Below are 21,187 nucleotides of genomic sequence, written 5' to 3'. Positions count from 1 at the left end.
GTTACACAGAGCAGCTCACAGAAGTTTCATGGAACCACCCTGCCCTGCAGTATCGCGAGAGACCCACCTCCGTCTTCAGATGGCTCTGGGCTGGCCTGCTGCAATCTGGTGCTGTACATGGGACACACGCGTGACACACACAGGACACAGGACACGCGTACAACGGGCCGTCAACGAAAGCCCAGTTAAAAAAATATATATACACAAAACTCAGCCCCTCTGTGACGTTAAATCGATAAAGTCCCATCTTGCGGTTATCTCCGGGAACATCTCACTAACCCACTTGCCTTTGTTGGCCGGGCATGGAAGGGAGACACGGGCCGCAGGGCCTTAACCCTTTCTAGCCTCGTGTGTGTATTGCATGTGCCTATATAAGTGTACATATATATGTGTCTGTATGTGTGCATATGCACATGTGTGTGTATGAATGTATATGTTCGTGTGTATATATGTGGGGAGCAGTAGTGTAAGGGTTAGCGTGCTGCACTGCGAATCTGGCAACCCGAGTTTGAGTCCCGTTCATGGCCAACACCAGTGACAATTATCTGAACCGGTCCTGGGCCTCCCCTAGGTCGACTCAGCCTCAAAGTACTACCTGGTGCGATGTGTAAACATTTCCACTGGGGACACAAAGGCGGCCGGGCATGGTGCTGGCCACCCACCCCCTCGTGTGACGTGCCAGCCTTAATAGGTGCTCGCTAACAGCATTTGCCCCAACAGTCATTGTAGTTCACCTAGCCTGGCAGAAGCCCTGTGGTGACGTCACCACCACTTAGTGGCGAACGACGGTTGTTCTTGTAAAGTATGTGTATATATGTGTATAAAAATGCAGTAGTGTAGCAGAGTGGTAGTGCAGCAGTTAGCGTGCTGTGCTAGAAAGCCGATGACCCGAGTTCGATTCCCGCTCACAGCCAACAACAGTGAGGATTATTTGATCCAGTCCTGGGCGTACCCTAAATCAACTCAGCCTCAAATGAGTACATGGTGTGGTGTGAAAACATCACCACTCAGGAGACAAACGTGGACGGGCGTGATGCTGGCCACCAACCCAGCCCCTCGTGCTCAGTGCCAGGCTTCATATGTGCTCACTTACAGCACTTGCCCCCAAAGTTTATAAAGGCTATATGAGGAATGTTTGTGTTTGTTTAGCAGTTAGCGCACTGCGCTATATACCCGGCAACCTGAGTCTCCCTCATGGTGATGTGTGAATATCAGCACTAGGGAGACAAAGGTCGTGGTGCTGACCACCTACCTCCTCGTGCGCCTTACCAGCCTTCCTAGGTGCTTGCTAATAGCACTTGCCCCACCAATCTGTTAAAGCTACACGGAGGATCTTTCGCTTCGTGAATATGGTGTTTTCTAACGCCATTGTGTTATGGATCTTCAAAGCAAAGTTCAACAATTGACAATGCACATGAGGGGTGCCGGTAGCGAGATGTTAACTAACTCACCTGGTATACAGATCGTGGGTTCGATCCTGACCCTGACACCTGTATATTTGGAGTTTGCATATCTCTCTCCCTGTGGTCATGTGGATTTTTCTCCGGATCCTCCAGTTTTTCCCTCCACATTTCGAATCAACGTTACGTTTAGAATATTTGGCTGCTATAAATTTCCACATCATGAGCCACATCATTTGGGCTATAATTTGCGGCCAGGTCGCTTTTGAAAGAGCTCTATACCTCAGTGGGCCTCATCTCGTAAAATTAAAATAGTTTAGTTTAGTTTCAGTCGAAAGAGCCTTGGCCCTCTACTAGGTCAACTCATATGTACATCATTTATATGACGTGGTGTGTGAACAACAGAACTGGAGAGACAGCGGTAGAAGGGCATGTTTCTAGCCAGACCACCTTTATGCGTGCTACGCCACCCTTTATAGATGTTCGCAAACAACACTTGCCCTCGGAGCCTATAGGGCTACATTGGGGATCATTGCCGTTATCTTTGAAAATTGCTTTATCTAACAGCACTTGCCCCAGTAACGTATCCAGTTCAACACGTGCATCACTGCCAGCATGTTTGCAATGTGTGGAGTGATACAAACTTCACAGTTATGCAGTAAGTTTCACTTCTAAAAAAAAATTTCAACACAACTTACTCCTCCACATCCACCGATCCAGCACTCCGTATTTTTCCCGACCTGAATGCAAGAGGAGGAGGAGGTAGAGAGAAAAGGTGGATAGGACGGACAGGTGTAACAGATGTGCATTTGACCCTGAATGATAATCACTGTGTCGAGGTGGCACAGTGGTTCAAGTGCTCAAGTGACATATGAGGAGTCTGCACATTCTAATCACAGTCGGGGGTCAACTTAACCTTATTAGCCTTGTACATTACTACAGCTCTTTTGTCAATCCACTGCTGGGTGAGGTAAGCCCCACCCCCACCCTTTTTTTGTGAGTTGTGGTTAGGTATGGTCAAATAAGGCACTTCAGAGTTGTGCTTGGGTAAGTATGGTTCATTAACCATACTTATTTAACCATACTTAACCAAGCCGATCGTTAAAGGTGGACAGCATCGACATGTACGGTTGAAGGTCGACAGCATAGGCATGTGCACATAGAAGTACAGAACAGCAATGATGTTGCAGCACTGCCCTCTCTTGCCCACTGTCCCATCTTATTATATTGGCATTTTACAAGTGTACTAATCGCACACGAATCAAATATTTGTTTCTGGTCCACTGAGCTGCAATAATTCAAATAAAGAGACGAAGCAAGTTAATAAGATGATTTGTTTGCATGCAGTCATTGATAACCAAGGCTGAGGTCATCAACTCACGACACACGATAACCCACTTTAATCGTGGCCAGCTGAAACTTGGAATCAATGGTGCTGGCTCCATGCTAGAATACGACCAATGAGTCCATTCAGACATCCAGCCACCTCATGCTACTACATACACAGAAATATAGTGAAATTCAGTCACAGAAACGTTGTGTTTGCATGAAATTTGATTCTCCATAGTAGGAGCTGTGTGTGTGCATGCACAAGTGTATACAGTGGCAAGTAGTAGTGTAGCAGTTATCATGCTGTGCCACAAACCCAGCAACCCGAGTTCGATTCCCGCTCATGGCAAACACCATTGATGATTATCAGAACCGGTCCTGGGCCACCTCTAAGTCGACTCAGCTTCAAATTATTACCTGGTCCGGTGTGTAATCATCGCCACTGGGGAGACGAAGAAGGTGCTAGCCACCCACCCCCTCGCGTGCCATGCCGACCTTCATAGGCGCTCGCTAACAGTACTTGCCCCAACAGTCTGTTCCAGGTTATACGAGATATATTGATGCTGCATTGCATTCCATAAAGCTGGGTTCAATTCCTGGCCATAGAAACCACCAGTGGCAAGGGGTAAGTTAATCTATCCTGTCCTTCTGTTGGATTAACTCAGCCTTAAAATGGTGCATTCCTCCATTGATTAAATCAGCTTATGTGCAGCTGCTAGTCTGGATTGTTATATAACAGGACTATGAGCGATAGCAATTGCTTATGGAGGCCTTTATCCAGCAGTGGATTGACCTTGACTGATGATGATTAAAGGGTGCAGTGTATGAATATCAGCTGTGGACAGACAAAGGAAATCAGGCACGGTGCTGGTCACACAACCGTTTTGTGTGCTGTGCCGACCTTAGGAGGCCGTTCACTATCAGCACTTTGACCTCGAGTCTATATGGCTGTACTGGTGATGTTTGTATTTTATACAACAGATGAATGTGCGGGAGTGAGGCTTTTTTGTGTAGTCTGGCACCATCTAGAGGCACATTCCTTCAATTCAGAAATTCTGCTGTGCACTCAGTGTTTGGATCAGCTCGTATTATGGTATCCACTAGGGGTGTACCATGGGTTCAGTTCGTAATAACAATTGACCAGATTTTTGCCCCATCTGATCGCATATTCTGTTAAATCGAATAACTATTTACCGATTCAGAAGTGAACAGCATTAGAATCTCAACAAACAAAAATTATTCAGTGTGATTATGTGAAAGCAATTTGTGTTTGTAAATGTATATTAAGTCGCAAAAATAGTAATAGTATTCTCAAAAAGCACGATCCCACGTATTGTGAAGCATAAGGATAGATTCTCAGCGATTAATAGGTGGAGCTGAAAAAAGAAACGTAACATTTATCACCAAACCTAATTTAAATCATTGACAGAGCAACTAAAACAGAGGCCAAGTGGTTTGTGATGCTTTTCAAAGGGCTACAGTATCCCGTATTATATTATTATACAATCATTTTAATCTGATCCCAACCGAGCTGAGTTGAATCAACTGATTGCTTTGGGAGTGTTAGAAATAGTACTTGCTGATCTTAAAGAATGAGGGTCAGCATTAGGAATATCTCTTGTGTGAATTGATGTGATTTGTGTTTGTGTACGCTTAGGATTTAGATTTTAGATTGTATTTATTTCAGAAGGGCCCAATGAGCTGTTAGGCTCTATTTCATGGGCTTCATGCGACGGTGCAGATGTTATACAGTACAGGATCATGTCCCGTGGATGCCAGTGGGAGTCTTTAGGTGGAAATGAAGGTCCTGCCTCACCTGGCCGACCCTGCCGAGTCCTGGGCCCACCCTCCATGGCGTCGCGACGGCTTTGGTGGGGGTCCAGGAGACTGCGACAGGGGCAATGATGAACATCGGTGAGTGAGCCATATCACTGCAACTTGACTCCTGCTTCTCTCCACATGAAACACCTGATCCCCAAAAGACAAATATCCCTTAACAGACTGTTGGGGAAAGTGCTGCTAGCAAGCACCGATGAAGGCCGGCATGGTACACGAGGGGGTGGGTGGCCAGCACCAGGCCCGACCGCCTTTGTCTCCCCAGTGGCGATGTTTACACAACGCACCAGGTACTCATTTGAGACTAAGTCGACCGAGGGGAGGAGGCCCCAGACCGGTTTAAATAATCGTCACGTGTGTTGACCGTGAGCGGGAATCGAACTCGGGTCATAAACTTTGCTTTTTGTGACCAGGACTTTATGTGAAGGAATAACACAAATGCACACGTTTTCTCATTGAAAATAGGTAAATAATATCCATTTTCTGTACTTTGGAGGCATAATCAATTAGAAAATAACACTTACTCCCCAGAAACAAACAAAAAATGTTGTTACACCATCTGTCTGCAATGACTGCTCCTGTCATTGCAACAGCCCAAGCTGATGGGAATATCATTTTCCACTTTTAAATTATTGGGAATCATTTATACATTCTCATTAAAACATGGTAATCATACAAGTATTCAACTGGTACTTGCTAAGTAAAGGTAATCCCATCACACACTGGAAATTATGTCATACTGGATTTGGTTATTTGATAATTGCATTATATACACGATATAAAGGTACACGTACTCCCCTTTGCCAATCTACTGCTGGATGAGGGCCTCTCCATGCCATGCAGGTCATGGAGAGTTATTTTACTATACTTCACCATGCTAGTCAGTGTGGGTTGGTGAAAGTGGGCAGCCCATAGAAGTACAGTTCAACAATGTATTTTGCTGCACACAATGTATCACCCCCTTTTACACCATGGTGGTTGCCCATCCAATAACTAACCAGGCTAAAACCTGCTTAGCTTCCAATATCCAAAAAGATTGGATACATTTCTGGTGATCTGGGCATGGTCCTGTGTATATATATAGGAATATGCATATATATACAGACAGTATATACACAAACAAGCTGGCCAAACAGTTAATTAAGGGAGCCTTAATTTAATTCAACACAAGTATTTACACGCATGCTAATGTAAGGAAATCGTGCTGGTATGCAGCACAATGTTCATTAAAAAAACAGTTTATGGAAAGCATTTTGTTGCCAATATTTCATAAAAACCTATATAGAAATTTGGACATTGGCCATAGGAAGCTGTTTGGTCAATTTTGTAGAGATTGTTTACAGGATGTTTTCGAGTTTGGGTATTTTTTTAAAGTACCCTCAGAGAAATGGATGGGCAGATGGACAATGTATTTGCCAGGAATGGAATTAAGTGACCTATTGGCTCCCTTAAAAAGGTAGTATTAAGGCCATTTGATAGTGCATTTCCTCTTACTGCCATGGCATTTAGAAGTATTAGTTAAGCTGCTGAGAGCACAGCCTTATTGTTGGCAATGTACTCATTGGGTTTTCCAATAAAAAGGATGAAGATAATTTATTGTACTGGTACAACACTTTTTGAGCAAAATCAAATGAGTAACCCAATGAATACCTCCAACATCACACATACCTCACGTGTCTCTGTGTATCCAACTTCATTGTCACCATCACCATTATCCCCAGCATTATCATTACAATCCTCATCGTCATCATCACCAATGAAATCATTATTATCAAGCTTATCGTTAAGAATCTCATCGTCATGGTCACCATCATCATTATTGTCACCACCATCATCAGCATTATCATTACAATCCTGATCATCATCGTCACCACTGTTATAATTATTATCAGGCTCGTCATTGCTATAAAAAATCTCATCATGACGTTGACCACCACCATGAACACCATCACCATCCTCAATGGGCAGCAGAAAAACAATTGACCAGGAACGTAAGACAGCTCTGCAAATCATCACAGCAAAATGTTTATTTTAGAGCCCCGAGGGGTAATATAAAGGTTAACGGGCTGACAATAGTGCTACAACGAAGGGAAATGTTCAGTTCAAAAGTGGACTTTGTTATTTAAAAACCAAATAACTTAACGTAAAAGTATATTTAAAAGTATAATTACGGGTGCTTAGAATCATATTACTGTATTTTTGTTAATGGAATAATTCCTGGTATGAATAAGATAACATAAAATGTGGATTTGTTTTAGTTTGTAAAAGCAAAAACATCACAAGAAACCGTACAAACGGAGTGGGCATATTCATTTTACAGAGAAAAGAAGCAGGCACATCCTAAGAATTTCAAAAAATCAAACTACCACAATCATGTGCACGTGATTGGTTACATATAACTATGCAAAAGAAACTTAGAAAACAAATACCAAGACATGAGAGATTAATGACATTCAAAAGTAATTGATATATTGTATGGCTGGTGTACTGCGTGTGCCCTCTTGTGAAAGACTAAATCTGGCAGTGGCAATTACAGAGTTTAGTGTTAAAACACACGCCCCCATCAACACGAGCAAAATACCTCTTCGTTTTCATCCTCCTTTTACAGCCACACACATCGAACATAATGGTAGCATAGCGTGAGTAAACACAGGGAAAAAATGCACATAGTGATCAGAGCGATGACGGAAACACACACGGAAACCAAACAAGACCAGAGACATCACACTCAATGTTAAAAACCAAAACAAAAGTGAACGCAACAACACTTTGAGTATCAAAGTCAGTGTGTGAATGAGCATGGGATGGTTTTAATTTACATTTACAGCCCAAAGCCAGTGGTGAAAATCCCTTATTCCATGATGGTCGCCAGTTATTCAATAGGACAATTATTTAGATTTAAAGCTTTCGTGACGGCAGGGATTCATCTTCTTGGTTCTTTCTGTAAAGTCACGTAGAATGGAAATAATAAAATAATAAAAATAAAACATAATAAAATAATTCTCACGACAGCTGTCTTTCCGACAGACCTGTTCTTCACCTGAGGACGGCTGCTTGCATTGTGGCCGAAACGTCGTGAGAATTATTTTATTATGTTTTATTTGTATTATTTTATTATTTCCGTTCTACGTGACTTTACCGAAAGAACCAAGAAGAGGACAATTATTGTTGTTTTATTTCATGCAGGCAAGGGCCCACTGAGACTACAAGTCTATTTTTCAAGGGAAATCCGGGTCTCTGTTTAAACTCAAAAATTGTACAAAAAGACTTAGTCATTGGAAAACAACATTAATATACCCTTAAGATTAAAACAAGTCAAAACAGTTATTAGAGATGTATTAACAGAAAGTGCACAAATTCTACAATACATATGAGGTAGAACCTTGATCAAAAGAATTTGCAATCAAATTTTCTAAGTATTATAAAGCTGCTTGTAAAATATACGCCAAGTTCATGAAAATCATGGATGAAGGAATATTCTCAAAATCTAGTGTTAATTCCTGGCACGTGATAATTTCGTGACATTTCTCAGGCTGTGATGGATTAAATTCCGAATGTAACAACTAGACGAATATGAACTTCGGTCAATGTGAGTCCCTCAGGAGTGATACTGGAAGTTGGCCAGTTGGAATAGAGGACACATTAATTATAAATAGATTTACTCTCATTTAGAATAAAATATAAGGAAAAATGGAAGATGACCCGAAATACCATTATATTTTATTGGGGTATTTGCTGACATCGTCTGCTGTCAAATCCCGATGCATTGAGGCTCGCTTACATGTATGTGAAAAGCATTGAATGCGCTTCAAAAATACATGTCTACAAAGTTTAACGGGCGACTCGGAACCGCCGAAGCCTCATGTTAATTGGATATCAGTTTTGTAATGCAAATAAATGAAATATGTAAATATTGCTTTTTAAATCAGGTTAACAAAGGCTTGGGAACCTGATGCACTCTCAAGTAGCCAACTGTTATTTAAAAACAGAATGACAACGATGCTGGCTCAGTGCATTACAAGCCCCCACAATCTACCCAACCACCTAAGTAGGTTTCTGTGCCTTAAATATCACCAAGGAGGTTACTGGGCAGCTCAGAAGGCTAATGTCACGTCATAGTACTGTGTTGGGACCACTGATATCCCAGGTTCGAAAGAGTGTATCAGCCACCTGTGATTAAAGCAGGTTCTCAAGTTCTCCAAGTGTATTGTCTCAGCCTGGTTATTAACGACTTCATACGTGAATTTCCGTTGGACACTTGAAACCAAAAACTTTCGTCATGAAAAAATATAATTTTGACTGCGATCTAAGTTTTCACAGGGCATCTAAGGCCGCAATAATTAGTGTGGAAAAGGTTGAGTGAAGTGGCTTCAAATGTAATTGTGTCATGTTATTTTCTGGCGTGTTCTCATATGAAGTGATGTTACTCTGTTCCCCGTGAGAATTACGAAGGGGAATTTCTTCATCTCATTACATAATGGCAACAGGAACATGGCAATGCAATTGGTATAACAAATAAAGCATATATGGCGAGATGTTAACTACCTTGCCTGCTATATAGTTCCTGGGTTCAATCCCGACCCTGACGCCTATATATTTGGAGTTTGCATGTTGTCCCTATGGTCATGTAGATTTTTCCGGGGGTCCTCCAGATTTCCCCTCCACACTTAGAATCAACATGCGTTTAGAGCATTTAGCTATACATTTCCACATGGTAAGCAACTGCGTTGAGCTATAATTTGTGGCCAGGTCACTTTTGAAACAGAACTGTGTAGCTCAGTGGGTCTTACCTGGTGAAATAAAAATTGTTTAATTTTATAGTTACATTTACATTCTATAAAACAAGCATAAAGCTCACCTGGCTGCTGGCTGAAGCGGAACCGCGGTCGCTGGGTGGGGGAATGGCGTCTGTGGCCTCCTGTGCTTCTGGGCGTCGTGCTCGCCTGCCTGCTCTCGCAGTCTGAAATCAGGTCAAGGTCAAGAGGTCATCGTGGTCAGTGGCGTTGGTGTCACCACAACTCGCTGTTGCTTCATTTTTTCTTCCAGATCCCAGATCTGTTGGAGTCAATACTATAGTCCTCCATGAGTCCTCTGCTTGTTTCATCAGCAACATTTGGATTTAGGTCTTTCTTCCCCTGCATGCCAAAAGCACCAACAGCAGACCAATGATACCCTGAAGAAGCATGGGTGGCTCTTCTTCGATGTAGTGTTTCATAATTGTTCATCAATTTGTTTTGAGTATGATACTGTCTATTACTGTCTATTAAAAAAAGGTTTGTTGTAGAGACGCGAGAGGTACTATTTGTAATGTGGGGAGACAATGACAGCATATAAGTGGTGATTCAGGCAGTGCAGATCAAAGTATCAGCCAGACACTCCTCTCAGACTCGTGCCTTTTAAAGAGTGCCTACTTTAGGAAATCAAAGTAGCAGTTCATAAACCCACCTTTTCTCTTTTTAAACATAGTTTTCATTCGTATGCCTCAATGGTGGATACTTAATACAAATTTGGACTATGAGGGAGAAGTTCACAATATAAAATAATGATACGACCAAATGATATGCCGGTGTGAGCTGTACAGGTCTTTTTTGTTTCACGATTAATATGTATGTCAAACATGTGTGCTTAAATAGGGCATTATGCATGGGTATCCATAGATTGTTAGACTCAGAACAAGGTACCAATCCCCCCACACATTTTGTAGGGCCCAAAATAAAAACAATTGATTTGTGGATGTTTCTAAAGCACTCTAAGATTGCATTTTCGCTCAATATCAGCCGTCTTGCCCAAGATCATTAAAATGTACATCAGTCACAATTATTATTTACTGTATTGAATACTGTCAATGTTGGGCATATGACAAAACCACCCTGAATGAGTTTGGCCTGGCAAGATTTAAACTGCTAAGCAGACCCTGGATAACGTTTGTGCGACCACCAATGCAAAACAGATGTGATAAGCCTCACGGGCTATGTGATGCATCATGAAGTGTAACTGCCCGCCTTCATAAACTCGCACTGACCATAGTGGTTAAGTGTGGCCAAATAATCTCCACGACCCATACAATGTGGATCAGCAGTGGATTAACACAAAGGCTCTTCTCGTACGCATACCATACATCATTATAGAATTATAAATGCAAAAACGAATTAATAAAGCGGAGAGGTCCCGTGAGGCCTAGCGAACCACCGGACTTTCCTAGTTTCCACAGCCCCCCCTATCCCCGCGCCCAAACCCGACCGCCGCGTCGGGCCGAGCCGGTGTCTCCTCAGCACGCCAACGTACCGATTTCCTCATGTCCCCGATGTCTATGTCCTCCATGGCACCACGCGAGCAGAGAAATTACACAACAGTTAAGAAGGAATCGATTATTGCCGCTGTTACGGAGTTAAAACTGTCAGCAACAACAACACCAGCAGTGGTAAGGAAAAGACGCTTGGTAACCATGGGAACGACGAGGCGGGGACAATTTGGGATTGTTAGGTTCCACGCGTGTGCTCAATTAATCTGGGACGTCGTCGCCCACGGAGATGGAGCGATTCTAACAGTTCGTGAGCAGGCGTTCGTTTCAAGCCCGTGTTGATTGGTGACACTTAGCAGTGTATAGAGCACAGCTGGTGATGATGCTGGACGCCCCCCCCCCCACCTAGTGTTGATTCGGTGGGGGGGGGAGGAGTCAGCGGAGACGCGCGAGCCAATGGGAAGCGAGGCGGGGGCGGAGCCTCGCGTTCTCAATTGCCTGGTGGAAATCATTGGTTCTCGAATTATAATTCGAATTATTATACTCTTAGGTTTTTTCGGTAAAGTCACGTAGGTAAAAAATAAGTAATAAATAAATAGAAATAATAATAGAAATAAAATAATAAATCACTATCCAATTAAATAATAAATAAAATCTTGAATCGAATGCTTATAATTCGAGAACCAATGAAGTCGAAATAAAAATGCATTATAAAAATTTTTAAAAAAATTCAACAGAGGACCGCAGAATAATGAATGATTTTTAAAATAGTTATTGCATGAATTCTAACACCTCTGAATTTTGTGGTACATCCCCAATGGAATGCGTTGAGTGTGGGAAAATGGGTCAAACCATTATTTTATAGGGTATCGAATGCCTCGTGCATTGAGCCTCGCTTCCACGCAAGTGAAAAGCAATGGATACGCTTCAGTAATACACGTCTAATGAACAAATATGAACCTCCGCAGCCTCATGTGAAGTTATATAGAAATGTTATTCAAATAAAAAAAACCCTAATATATACATGGTACATCTAAAAACGTTACGCGTGGAGCAAGGAGACATTGGAACAAACCATTATAGAGGGGTGTTTATGACGTACTTGGTGTCGGCTGCTCCATGGATTGAGTACAGTGTCTCATTGAGACTGACTCGTCAAGTTACAAGGTAACGATTATTGTTTAACTTTATTCTGTATTGACTTTTTGGTAATGTTGATATGCACTACGTTCACACATATACCTCTCTGCGTTTTGCCGGTCGTCATTTGTGCTACTCAAGTTGGTTGATCTTGTGATTTAGCAAATAAACACGTGTTAGGCCTCGGCGCTTGAGTCACAAGGTTACGTGACCTTACGCGCCCCCTATTATGTTTATCACTTATAATAATTAAAGAATCGTTGTTAGCAAGGAGCTGGAGGACCCATTAAAACGATAATTGTCAAGAGGCTGCATTCTATTGAGGGTAGAGAGGCGAGTCAGTGTTACAGTGCGGTTCAGTACTGTAGTGCATTGCCTTACTGATCAATGGGTTATTATCGGCTATTTTCCCAATTTGCTAGGTGACGGTCTCCCCACACATGTGCGGGTCGTGGGGGTTATTTGACCATACTTCACCACTCTGGTCAGTGGCTGAGAGTATAGAGAGATACAGTACAACAATCGCTGCACTGGCGGCCGCTGCCCACAGCAATGGATTATATGCATGGTGGTCATCAGTCCAAATACTCTCCAGACTCAAGCCAGCTTGACTTCCGAGATGAAGCAGCTGATTGACAAAGGGCCGTACATGTTCGTGTCTTTATGGGTGGCTAGCTACGAAGAGTGATCCAGAGCCTCAGAACAAGTAAAGCGTTGGGCAGACATGACCGCAAACCCGAACTACTGGCTGACCACCATGACATGATTCACATATGGCCTATGCGCCATTCGTTCTTAACCTCTGCCGTACAAGTTTTGTTGAAACTAAATCGATATTCTGTGTTTGATTACATAGATGTTTGCTCTGAGGAGGCTCACGGCACTGGGAACATCGTTCTTCAACCCTCTCTCAGGTAACGTGCAGAGAGACACATACATTACTTTGTGGTTCATCTGCTTCTGGTCAATAGACCAGGAATTATAAGGCGAACCACTGTGCCACTCCACTCAATACACTCACAAACTGGCACACATCTATATCCATCCACCTACTCTGTCACACATGCTATGAACACTTAAAAACACAACACACCTCATCAGGAAAAGTGTTGAAGGTGGCCGGGTAGAGGACTGAACTTGGAGCTGAACCTGTAGCACTGAGTTCCCGATTCGAATCCGGATTCTCAAGTGTAGTGAGTTGATAGTCTTGTCACCAATGATTGCAAATAAATAACCACGTAAAATGTAAATGTACCCTTTGGTTGAGAATTAAATATCTGCTTCACATCTTGTTTTTCTTCGTGTATAGGTGCTGGCTCAGCTCTGCTGCAGGCTCCATGCACACAGCTGGTGCCAAATGCCACCATCACCCTCAACCAAATGCATCGGAATGGACCCCCAAAGCGGCGTCCGCCCAAGCTGGGAGCCACTTTCGGACGGCCGCAAATCAAGGTGAAACTCAGTTTAACACGTAGCAGGCTTTCGCGACCAATATTATTCATAATATAGGTTTTTGGGTGAGATCGCGTTATTTATAAATGTGTCGTAACCCTCCACCACCCGACACGGCCAAACAATAAAAAATGTGTCACGTTTTTCAAAGGACAAAATAATTTATTTCTTTAGCCCATCGGTATGTTGAAGAGAGAATCAACAGCATTTTAAAATTTGAGTACAACGTTTGGTAATCATTCAATTGATTGGTAATCATTCAATTGTTATTCATTGGTATTTGTTTCCCTTATAAGGAATTGTAATTGTATTTATTTACCACACATTTATAAATAACGCGATCTGACCCAAAAACCTATATTATGAAGGTGAAACTGTGCAGCGTGTAGTTTTCAATGTCTCCACGTTCAACCGGCCTTGATTCTGTCTGTTGTCTACACCAGGCTGCACTTGGGTTTTTTCGATTTAAAGATTTCGTGACTGCAGGGATTCATATTCTTTGTTCTTTCGGTAAAGTCACGTAGAAGGGAAATAATAAAATAATACAAATTAAATAATTATAATTCTTACGACGTTTCGGCCACAACGCAAGCAGCCGTCCTCAGATGAAGAAACAGAGCTGTCGGAAAAACAGCGTCCTAATGAACACTGCTAAGCTTGGCAGCTTATTTTAAGCTGGGTGGGAGGAGGAGAGCGCCTTGACAGAGGAGTTAACATATTTTATTATGTTTTATTTTTATTATTTTATTATTTCCCTTCTACGTGACTTTACCGAAAGAACCAATAATATGCACTTGGGTTGTTAATTTAATTTATATATAATCACTTGCGCAAAAGCTAATATATAATCTAATCTTAAATTCATGGAATTAATCATTGAGAGGGGGCATGTACTATTGTTTATTAGGAGGGTATTGATCCCTCTCCACCCTGAGAACTCCCCATTTAATCGCATTGAGGCAGTGGTTGTATGGAATTAAACATTTCTGGTAATGATGTAGACACATCTATCAGTACTTTTTATTGTTTACAATTGTTGTTGCGGTCCTTGTGTTTTAGGGCGTCATTCTCAAAACGTTCATAAAGAAACCCAAAAAGCCAAACTCGGCCAATCGGAAGTGTGCCAAGGTAAGTGCTTGCTCATCATGTTGACACAAGCGCTCGTGTTAAGTCTGAATAATTTAATATTCCAATTGCAGACGATGACTTCTCCATCAACTTCCAATTGAAAGGTAGTTGAAGTGGTCGATTCGGTGTGTGTCCTACCTCTGGGGTGGGTAAAATTAGTACCACTTTACGGGAGATTGACAGCGGTAATCCTCCAGGGACAATGCCCCCCACCATGGGAAACACACGTATTATGCATTGTGTAGCATTGAGTAATAATGTGTATCACACACCTTCATTCTGTGTCTCCACACAGTAAGCAAAAACCCTCTGAACAGGGCCTCATTATTTAGATGTAGTGTTCTTGCCAATAAAATCTGGCAACTCAGCAGCATGTGTTTAACAAAAGCCTGAATCTGCTTTGAGATGCTGAAAGTAAAAAAATATGCAGAGTTTGCTTGCTTAAACAAATGTTTTGCTGAATAATATTAGTCTGGAAAGCCAATCAGCTGATGCACTAAAAAAACTGTTTATTCGTATCTGGAGGCACAAAGACATCTTTTGCTCCTTTCTGTTTGCTCAATCGTGGATGAAGGGTCAAATGAAGTCCCTCTGTTGCTGTCAGTTATCTACCAATTTTAACTGCTTTGTTCATCACCAGTCCCCTTTGTTCGACGTCTTCCTTCTCTTGAGCAATCTAATTTATTGAGGTCTGTTTATATAAGCTTTTGCCCACGATGAGAATGTTGGCTCTGGGCTACCAGTCGAGGTGAAACGCCACCCCAAGGCTCGCATGACGGAGCCCCCCCCCCCCTCCCGGGCTGTCACCACAGGTGCGACTCTCCAATGGCGAGGAGGTGATTGCTTTCATCCCTGGCGAGGGACACAACCTGCAGGAGCACAACATCGTGCTGGTGGAGGGCGGCCGTACGCAAGACCTGCCCGGCCTCCAGCTCAAGATTGTGCGCGGGAAGTTTGACTGTGCGCACGTGCAGAAGAAGAAGAACTAGGAGATGGGAACACGAGCTGGGGATGGGTTGGTGGGTGGGGAGGATAGAGGGTTGAGGGAGAGTGTGGATGTGTCTCTCTGGTGAGAAGCACAACTTAGTGATGTGTAAATTCGCAAAGCGGAACAGACAACAGAGGAGTGATTTCCATGCACAAAGTGAACAGTGGTTCCAGATTAAGATGTTCAGGGGTCCTCAGGGCATGGCTCACGTTCTAGGGTTCCTCCGGGAGGAGCTTGACCTGTGTAAGTGAGAATGAGTGTTGTGATCACATCTGTTCTCTGCTCGAAACCTCACCCGTGTGTTGACCAGCAGGGGGCCCCTTTAAAAGATACATTGATGAACTTGGGGGACTCGTACCGTTCAAGGAACTTATGTCTGCCACGTATTACCTGGTGGTCCTGCGTTAACACCATGGGCCTGAGGTGTGTGCATCAAATGTATCATCGTTGATACAGCTGTAATGTTGACTATATAATACAATATGGATTTATGGAACATGAAATGCAATCGTATTGGAAGGTTCTGTAAATATATTTTTATTTTTTTGTTTCTTCCTCGGAAATATACTAGTGTCATGTTTGTATATAAATATGTATCAAAATGGGCTCTTTCTACAACGTGGTGCCATGAGCGTGGAAACAGTTATTTCTCGCTAGTTGTACCTAATAAAATCTTCATATAATTTTAGAGAAATAGGCATTTACAATCCTTCACTTAGAAGGGATTTACAACCAGGGAAAACATTGCGGTTAATAACATGTTTCGCACTGCACTTGTGATGACACAGCATGTACACGATACGCCCTGTTATGCGAGCGCGTAAATCGTAATTAGGTAAAATTACAAAATAAATACCTTTACGACTGATGCGTTTGAGCCGTGTGTTGCCAATGTCTACCTAACCAAACGAAGAAGTTCAGCACAAAAAATATTTTGAGGATAGAAAATATAAGTATCGATACCATTATTCCTGGATTACATAAATTATGAAAAGGTAATTCAGTGGGAATAGAAGCAAAATCCAGGCTCTTGGTTTTTTCTCATAGAGATCAAAATCTTGTTATGAAGTTGGAACAGCTATGCTGACATTTTAGATGTAAAACAAAAAAATCAGAAGAGTCGAGAAAAGAGATGCCTTCACAAACAGAAGATAGTTGCTGATGATGGGCATTAAGATTGGAACTCGAAACTTGCTGATTTTGTACTTGAGTGCCCTAGCCATTGTCTTTACATTAGCAAGTCTGCCCCGGGTAATATTTTTACGTAAAATTTTTGCCGAGTTCTTGAATGTTGGAGGTTGTAATCTGCTTTTATCCTTTATAGTAAGGGGGATTAATGGATTTGGGAGGTAATGCGTATGCCCTTGTATTGAGCTTAAGGTTGGGAGGCCAAGAGGATTGTTGAATGCACACATCTTTTGAGATTGTAAAGGGCCCAACACAAGCAGTTTTGTTAACCTTGGTGTCACCTCGTCTTTGACTTAGATTCTAAATGCTATGAAAGCATTGTCTCCACACTAACATGGAGCCTTGATATTTCTGTCGATGTCCCGAGCAGCTATGTAGTATGGTTGGCAAACGAGCCCAGGCGCAAATAATGAGATGGAACCCTCCTGTCCAATTTTCTCTTCGTAGCCTGGCGCCTGGATCCTTCTGTTCGATGGGCCCCCGGTGCAGTTGCATTTCCTTCACACTCAATAGTGATGAAAACCCACGTTTCTCTGTCGGATACCATTATTTCTGTACACTTTGCAATGCAGCCAGCTGGTTTTAATGTTAGTTACCCGATTGGGATGTTGGTGATTATTCTTTGGTTCTTTCGGTTAAGTCACGTCTAAAGATAAAATAATAAATTAAAATAATAGCGACGTTTCGATTGCAACACAAGCAATCATCATCAGGCATAAAAGAAAAGAAATAGCAACAAAAATCTAACTATAAAACTATAGACAGACATACAAGCAGACAGACATCACAAGGACACACAGAGAGAGGACACATATCGGCACAGAGAGAGGGGTCGTTTCTGTGACGGTCCCTTAAATATAGAGAGGGGGAGCGGGGACGGAGAGAGTGAGGGGGGCAGAGAAAATTAGCATATCAATGAGTGGACGGCAACGTGTTGCTGCTGCGCAAGTAAGATGACGACGTGGCACGGCACGCAAGCTTGAAAATTAGGAGGAAGGCACACTAAAATTAATTAACCTCGCAAAATATCGAAATGTGATGTAATGCAACACAGAGATTCGGTCAACACACAATTAACGCATAGCCTGGTTGATTACGTATTTCAAAGATTGCTAAGTTAGAATTTAAGTGTGAAAATTTCAAAAAGAGGACAGGCAGAGAGAACAAATAGCCAGAGAGAGAAAAAAGATAAGCTTAAAACTTCCCCGTAGAAGTGGTTCAATGTTAATTTTGGAGCTTTCGTGACTGCAGGAATTATTCTTTGGTTCTTTCGGTTAAGTCACGTCTAAAGATAAAATAATAAATTAAAATAATAGCGACGTTTCGATTGCAACACAAGCAATCATCATCAGGCATTAAAGAAAAGAAATAGCAACAAAAATCTAACTAGAAAACTATACACAGACATACAAGCAGACAGACATCACAAGGACACACAGAGAGAGGACACATATCGGCACAGAGAGAGGGGTCGTTTCTGTGACGGTCCCTTAAATATAGAGAGGGGGAGCGGGGACGGAGAGAGTGAGGGGGGCAGAGAAAATTAGCATATCAATGAGTGGACGGCAACGTGTTGCTGCTGCGCAAGTAAGATGACGACGTGGCACGGCACGCAAGCTTGAAAATTAGGAGGAAGGCACACTAAAATTAATTAACCTCGCAAAATATCGAAATGTGATGTAATGCAACACAGATTCGGTCAACCACTTCTACGGGGAAGTTTTAAGCTTATCTTTTTTCTCTCTCTGGCTATTTGTTCTCTCTGCCTGTGTCCTCTTTTTGAAATTTTCACACTTAAATTCTAACTTAGCAATCTTTGAAATACGTAATCAACCAGGCTATGCGTTAATTGTGTGTTGACCGAATCTCTGTGTTGCATTACATCACATTTCGATATTTTGCGAGGTTAATTAATTTTAGTGTGCCTTCCTCCTAATTTTCAAGCTTGCGTGCCGTGCCACGTCGTCATCTTACTTGCGCAGCAGCAACACGTTGCCGTCCACTCATTGATATGCTAATTTTCTCTGCCCCCCTCACTCTCTCCGTCCCCGCTCCCCCTCTCTATATTTAAGGGACCGTCACAGAAACGACCCCTCTCTCTGTGCCGATGTGTCCTCTCTCTGTGTGTCCTTGTGATGTCTGTCTGCTTGTATGTCTGTCTATAGTTTTCTAGTTATATTTTTATTGCTATTTCTTTCTTTTATGCCTGATGATGATTGCTTGTGTTGCAATCGAAACGTCGCTATTATTTTAATTTATTATTTTATCTTTAGACGTGACTTAACCGAAAGAACCAAAGAATAATTCCTGCAGTCACGAAAGCTCCAAAATTAAGAATGTTGGTGATTGTTGGTGATGATGATAATTGTAATGAGAATGACCTGACCTAGGTAAGGATTTTAACTTGGGAGGCATGATATAGCCCACCCTACATGAAATGAATATTTGTAAGTAGCTGATGTAAGTGCTAATACAGTATACATATATGGAGGGGGCATATTGTCTGCTTATCTAACGTGTTATATTCTCCACAACAGCTTTAATGATTTAGTGTTATGGTATTTTATTTTGAGCGAGGAACCATTTCTAAACTAAAATAACAATGTTACGTTGAAACTGATCCGAAGTTTGCTTGTCCTGCATTGGATCAATGCCGCTGAAATTACGCACTACCAGAATGCAATGGGGCCGATGGGTTGTGTAATATATTTGTGGGTTATGTGAATAGACATGGTACATGAAGGAGACATTCTCTTATCAGAAGGTTGAATAAAATCGATACCACTTTTGTAAGTCAACTATAGTTGCCAAATGGAGAAATTGCCTTGGGAATGTGGAATTTCCACCTTTGGCCCAGGCCCTCGAATAAAGCACCCGCCTCATTTTCATCTTAGCCGAGATTCATTTAAGTAAAAAAATATATATTCGGGCTACATTTTAAATTTGCATTTGTCAAATATCAATGGGTTCTTATGTGGCTAATTAAGGGGCATTGAATTAAAGAACTCCACGCACAGTCATGTTGTCAATCCACTGCTGGATGAGGGCCTCTGCATGCCATGGAAGTGGAGGAGGTTGTTTGAGCAGTGCGTGTTTAAGAAGGCAGGGACCATAGAAGTAGAGTGCAACAATGGATTGTGATTCTCACTCTTCCACCAGTGCTGTTTTCGTTGACTAATTCAAGCTCTTAGGTTTGTTCGGTAAAGTCACGTAGGTAAAAATAAAAAGAAATAATAAAAATAGAAATAAAATAATTATTTTATTTCTATTTCTATGAATTTTATAATAAAAGGAATTATTTATTTATTTACCTACGTGACTTTACCGAAAAAACCTACGAGTATGAATCCTTGCAGTCACGAAAGCTTCAAATCTAGAATTCCTAATTCAAGCTCATTGACATGCTAATTTCTCCAGCCCCCACCCATCCCTCCCCCCGTGAACTCTTGCACCTCCCCCTCCCGCGCCTATATAAAGCCACAGCAGCTGATCAGCATTCTTCCTCACCTGATGACGGACGCTTGTGTTGCGAACGAAACGTCGAGTTCTTTTATTTTTTTTTCTTCTGTCTACGTGACTTTACCGAAAGAACCAGAGAGCATATTCTATTTACGTCAACCATTAGCAATGCACCACTACTATTAGTAATATATTGAAATTTATGCTAATTGTGATTTTAAAAGTTAACTTCAAAATGTGAGTCCAAGACGGTATTTGTTTTTAAGTTGTCAGCGGTCACATTGATGGCTCCATGAGCCGTGAGAATTAACCACATTACGTAATTAAGAAACTAATTAAGAAACGTTACCATGGCGGGCAAATTGGTTTAGAGACCAAAAGTGCAATTCCCATTAGGGTAAGCAACGCAATTAGTAATCCTAGGTTACATAAGCATAACCTTTATATTCCATAGTCTGGATTGACAGATTTACATTTCCTATATAACATTGTCGACGACATTGTAAGCCATACAACGCTTTGGCATACGAATTGTATAACGTAACGCAGATGCGCGCTAGTTCGCATTAGCTAATACTGACAAGCGCGTGCCGTTCGTTTTCGTAGTACGCATAGGCAAAAGCCTAGTTTGCATTTACCAGCGTGGATAGGTATCGGAGGTTACATTAGCTAATACTGACAAGCGAGTGCCGTTCGTTTTCGCAGTAGGCATAGGCAAAAGCCTAGTTTGCATTTACCAGCGTGGATAGGTATCGGAGGTTACATTTTGGTAGTGCGCATAAGCGCGCGGTGGCTTTTTTCGATTTCCGCGGTGCAAGACGCCGCTGGTCGCCAGGCTACGGCGTTTTTTGGGGGGCGCTATCACTAAACGCGCAGGCCCCCGTGGGGACTCCGCTCCAAACAAACCAACAACACGAAGGTAATTATTACTATGGATTACTATTAATGTTTTCTCTGCTTTCACAAGTTAAGTTATGTCGAGGCGCGTTAGGTAGTAGAGCCGTGTGAATGATGGACCGCTCTCTT

General features: G+C 42.1%; 3 protein-coding genes across 8 annotated transcripts in view; 2 read left to right on the top strand and 1 right to left on the bottom strand.

Annotated features, from left to right (window-relative positions):
• Window positions 1-11,211, bottom strand: part of IFT43 (intraflagellar transport 43) — a 28,922-nt gene extending 17,711 nt beyond the window's left edge. For 2 of the 6 annotated variants that reach the window (XM_078608707.1, XM_078608708.1), the window contains exons 1-6: window positions 10,851-11,211; window positions 9,424-9,525; window positions 7,147-7,164; window positions 4,546-4,616; window positions 2,099-2,140; window positions 68-111 (exon numbers count right to left, since the gene is read on the bottom strand). In XM_078608707.1, the coding sequence (XP_078464833.1) occupies window positions 68-111; window positions 2,099-2,140; window positions 4,546-4,616; window positions 7,147-7,164; window positions 9,424-9,525; window positions 10,851-10,886 (313 nt within the window). In that variant the 5' untranslated portion in view covers window positions 10,887-11,211. The remainder of the gene's footprint in view (window positions 1-67; window positions 112-2,098; window positions 2,141-4,545; window positions 4,617-7,146; window positions 7,165-9,423; window positions 9,526-10,850) is intronic. The other 4 variants (XM_078608710.1, XM_078608711.1, XM_078608709.1 and 1 more) reach the window with 3 other exon arrangements.
• Window positions 11,212-11,683: 472 nt separating this feature from the next.
• MRPS12 (mitochondrial ribosomal protein S12) lies at window positions 11,684-16,382 on the top strand. The gene is made up of 5 exons (XM_078608705.1): window positions 11,684-11,973; window positions 12,803-12,860; window positions 13,256-13,398; window positions 14,458-14,526; window positions 15,339-16,382. Exons 2-5 carry the CDS (start codon window positions 12,803-12,805, stop codon window positions 15,513-15,515), a joined length of 447 nt encoding a protein of 148 aa, XP_078464831.1. The 5' UTR covers window positions 11,684-11,973; the 3' UTR covers window positions 15,516-16,382.
• Window positions 16,383-20,933: 4,551 nt separating this feature from the next.
• The window catches only part of TTLL5 (tubulin tyrosine ligase like 5), a 98,194-nt gene continuing 97,940 nt past the window's right edge, over window positions 20,934-21,187 (top strand). Inside the window, exon 1 of the mRNA XM_078608704.1 lies at window positions 20,934-21,080. The gene's annotated coding sequence lies outside the window, so the exon portion shown is untranslated. The remainder of the gene's footprint in view (window positions 21,081-21,187) is intronic.

Source organism: Lampetra planeri, chromosome 30 (genome assembly GCF_965212315.1).
Source record: "Lampetra planeri chromosome 30, kcLamPlan1.2.h2, whole genome shotgun sequence".
In the NCBI taxonomy this organism is placed as follows: Eukaryota; Metazoa; Chordata; class Hyperoartia; order Petromyzontiformes; family Petromyzontidae; genus Lampetra; species Lampetra planeri.
This window is presented reverse-complemented; position numbering and strand designations above follow the sequence as displayed.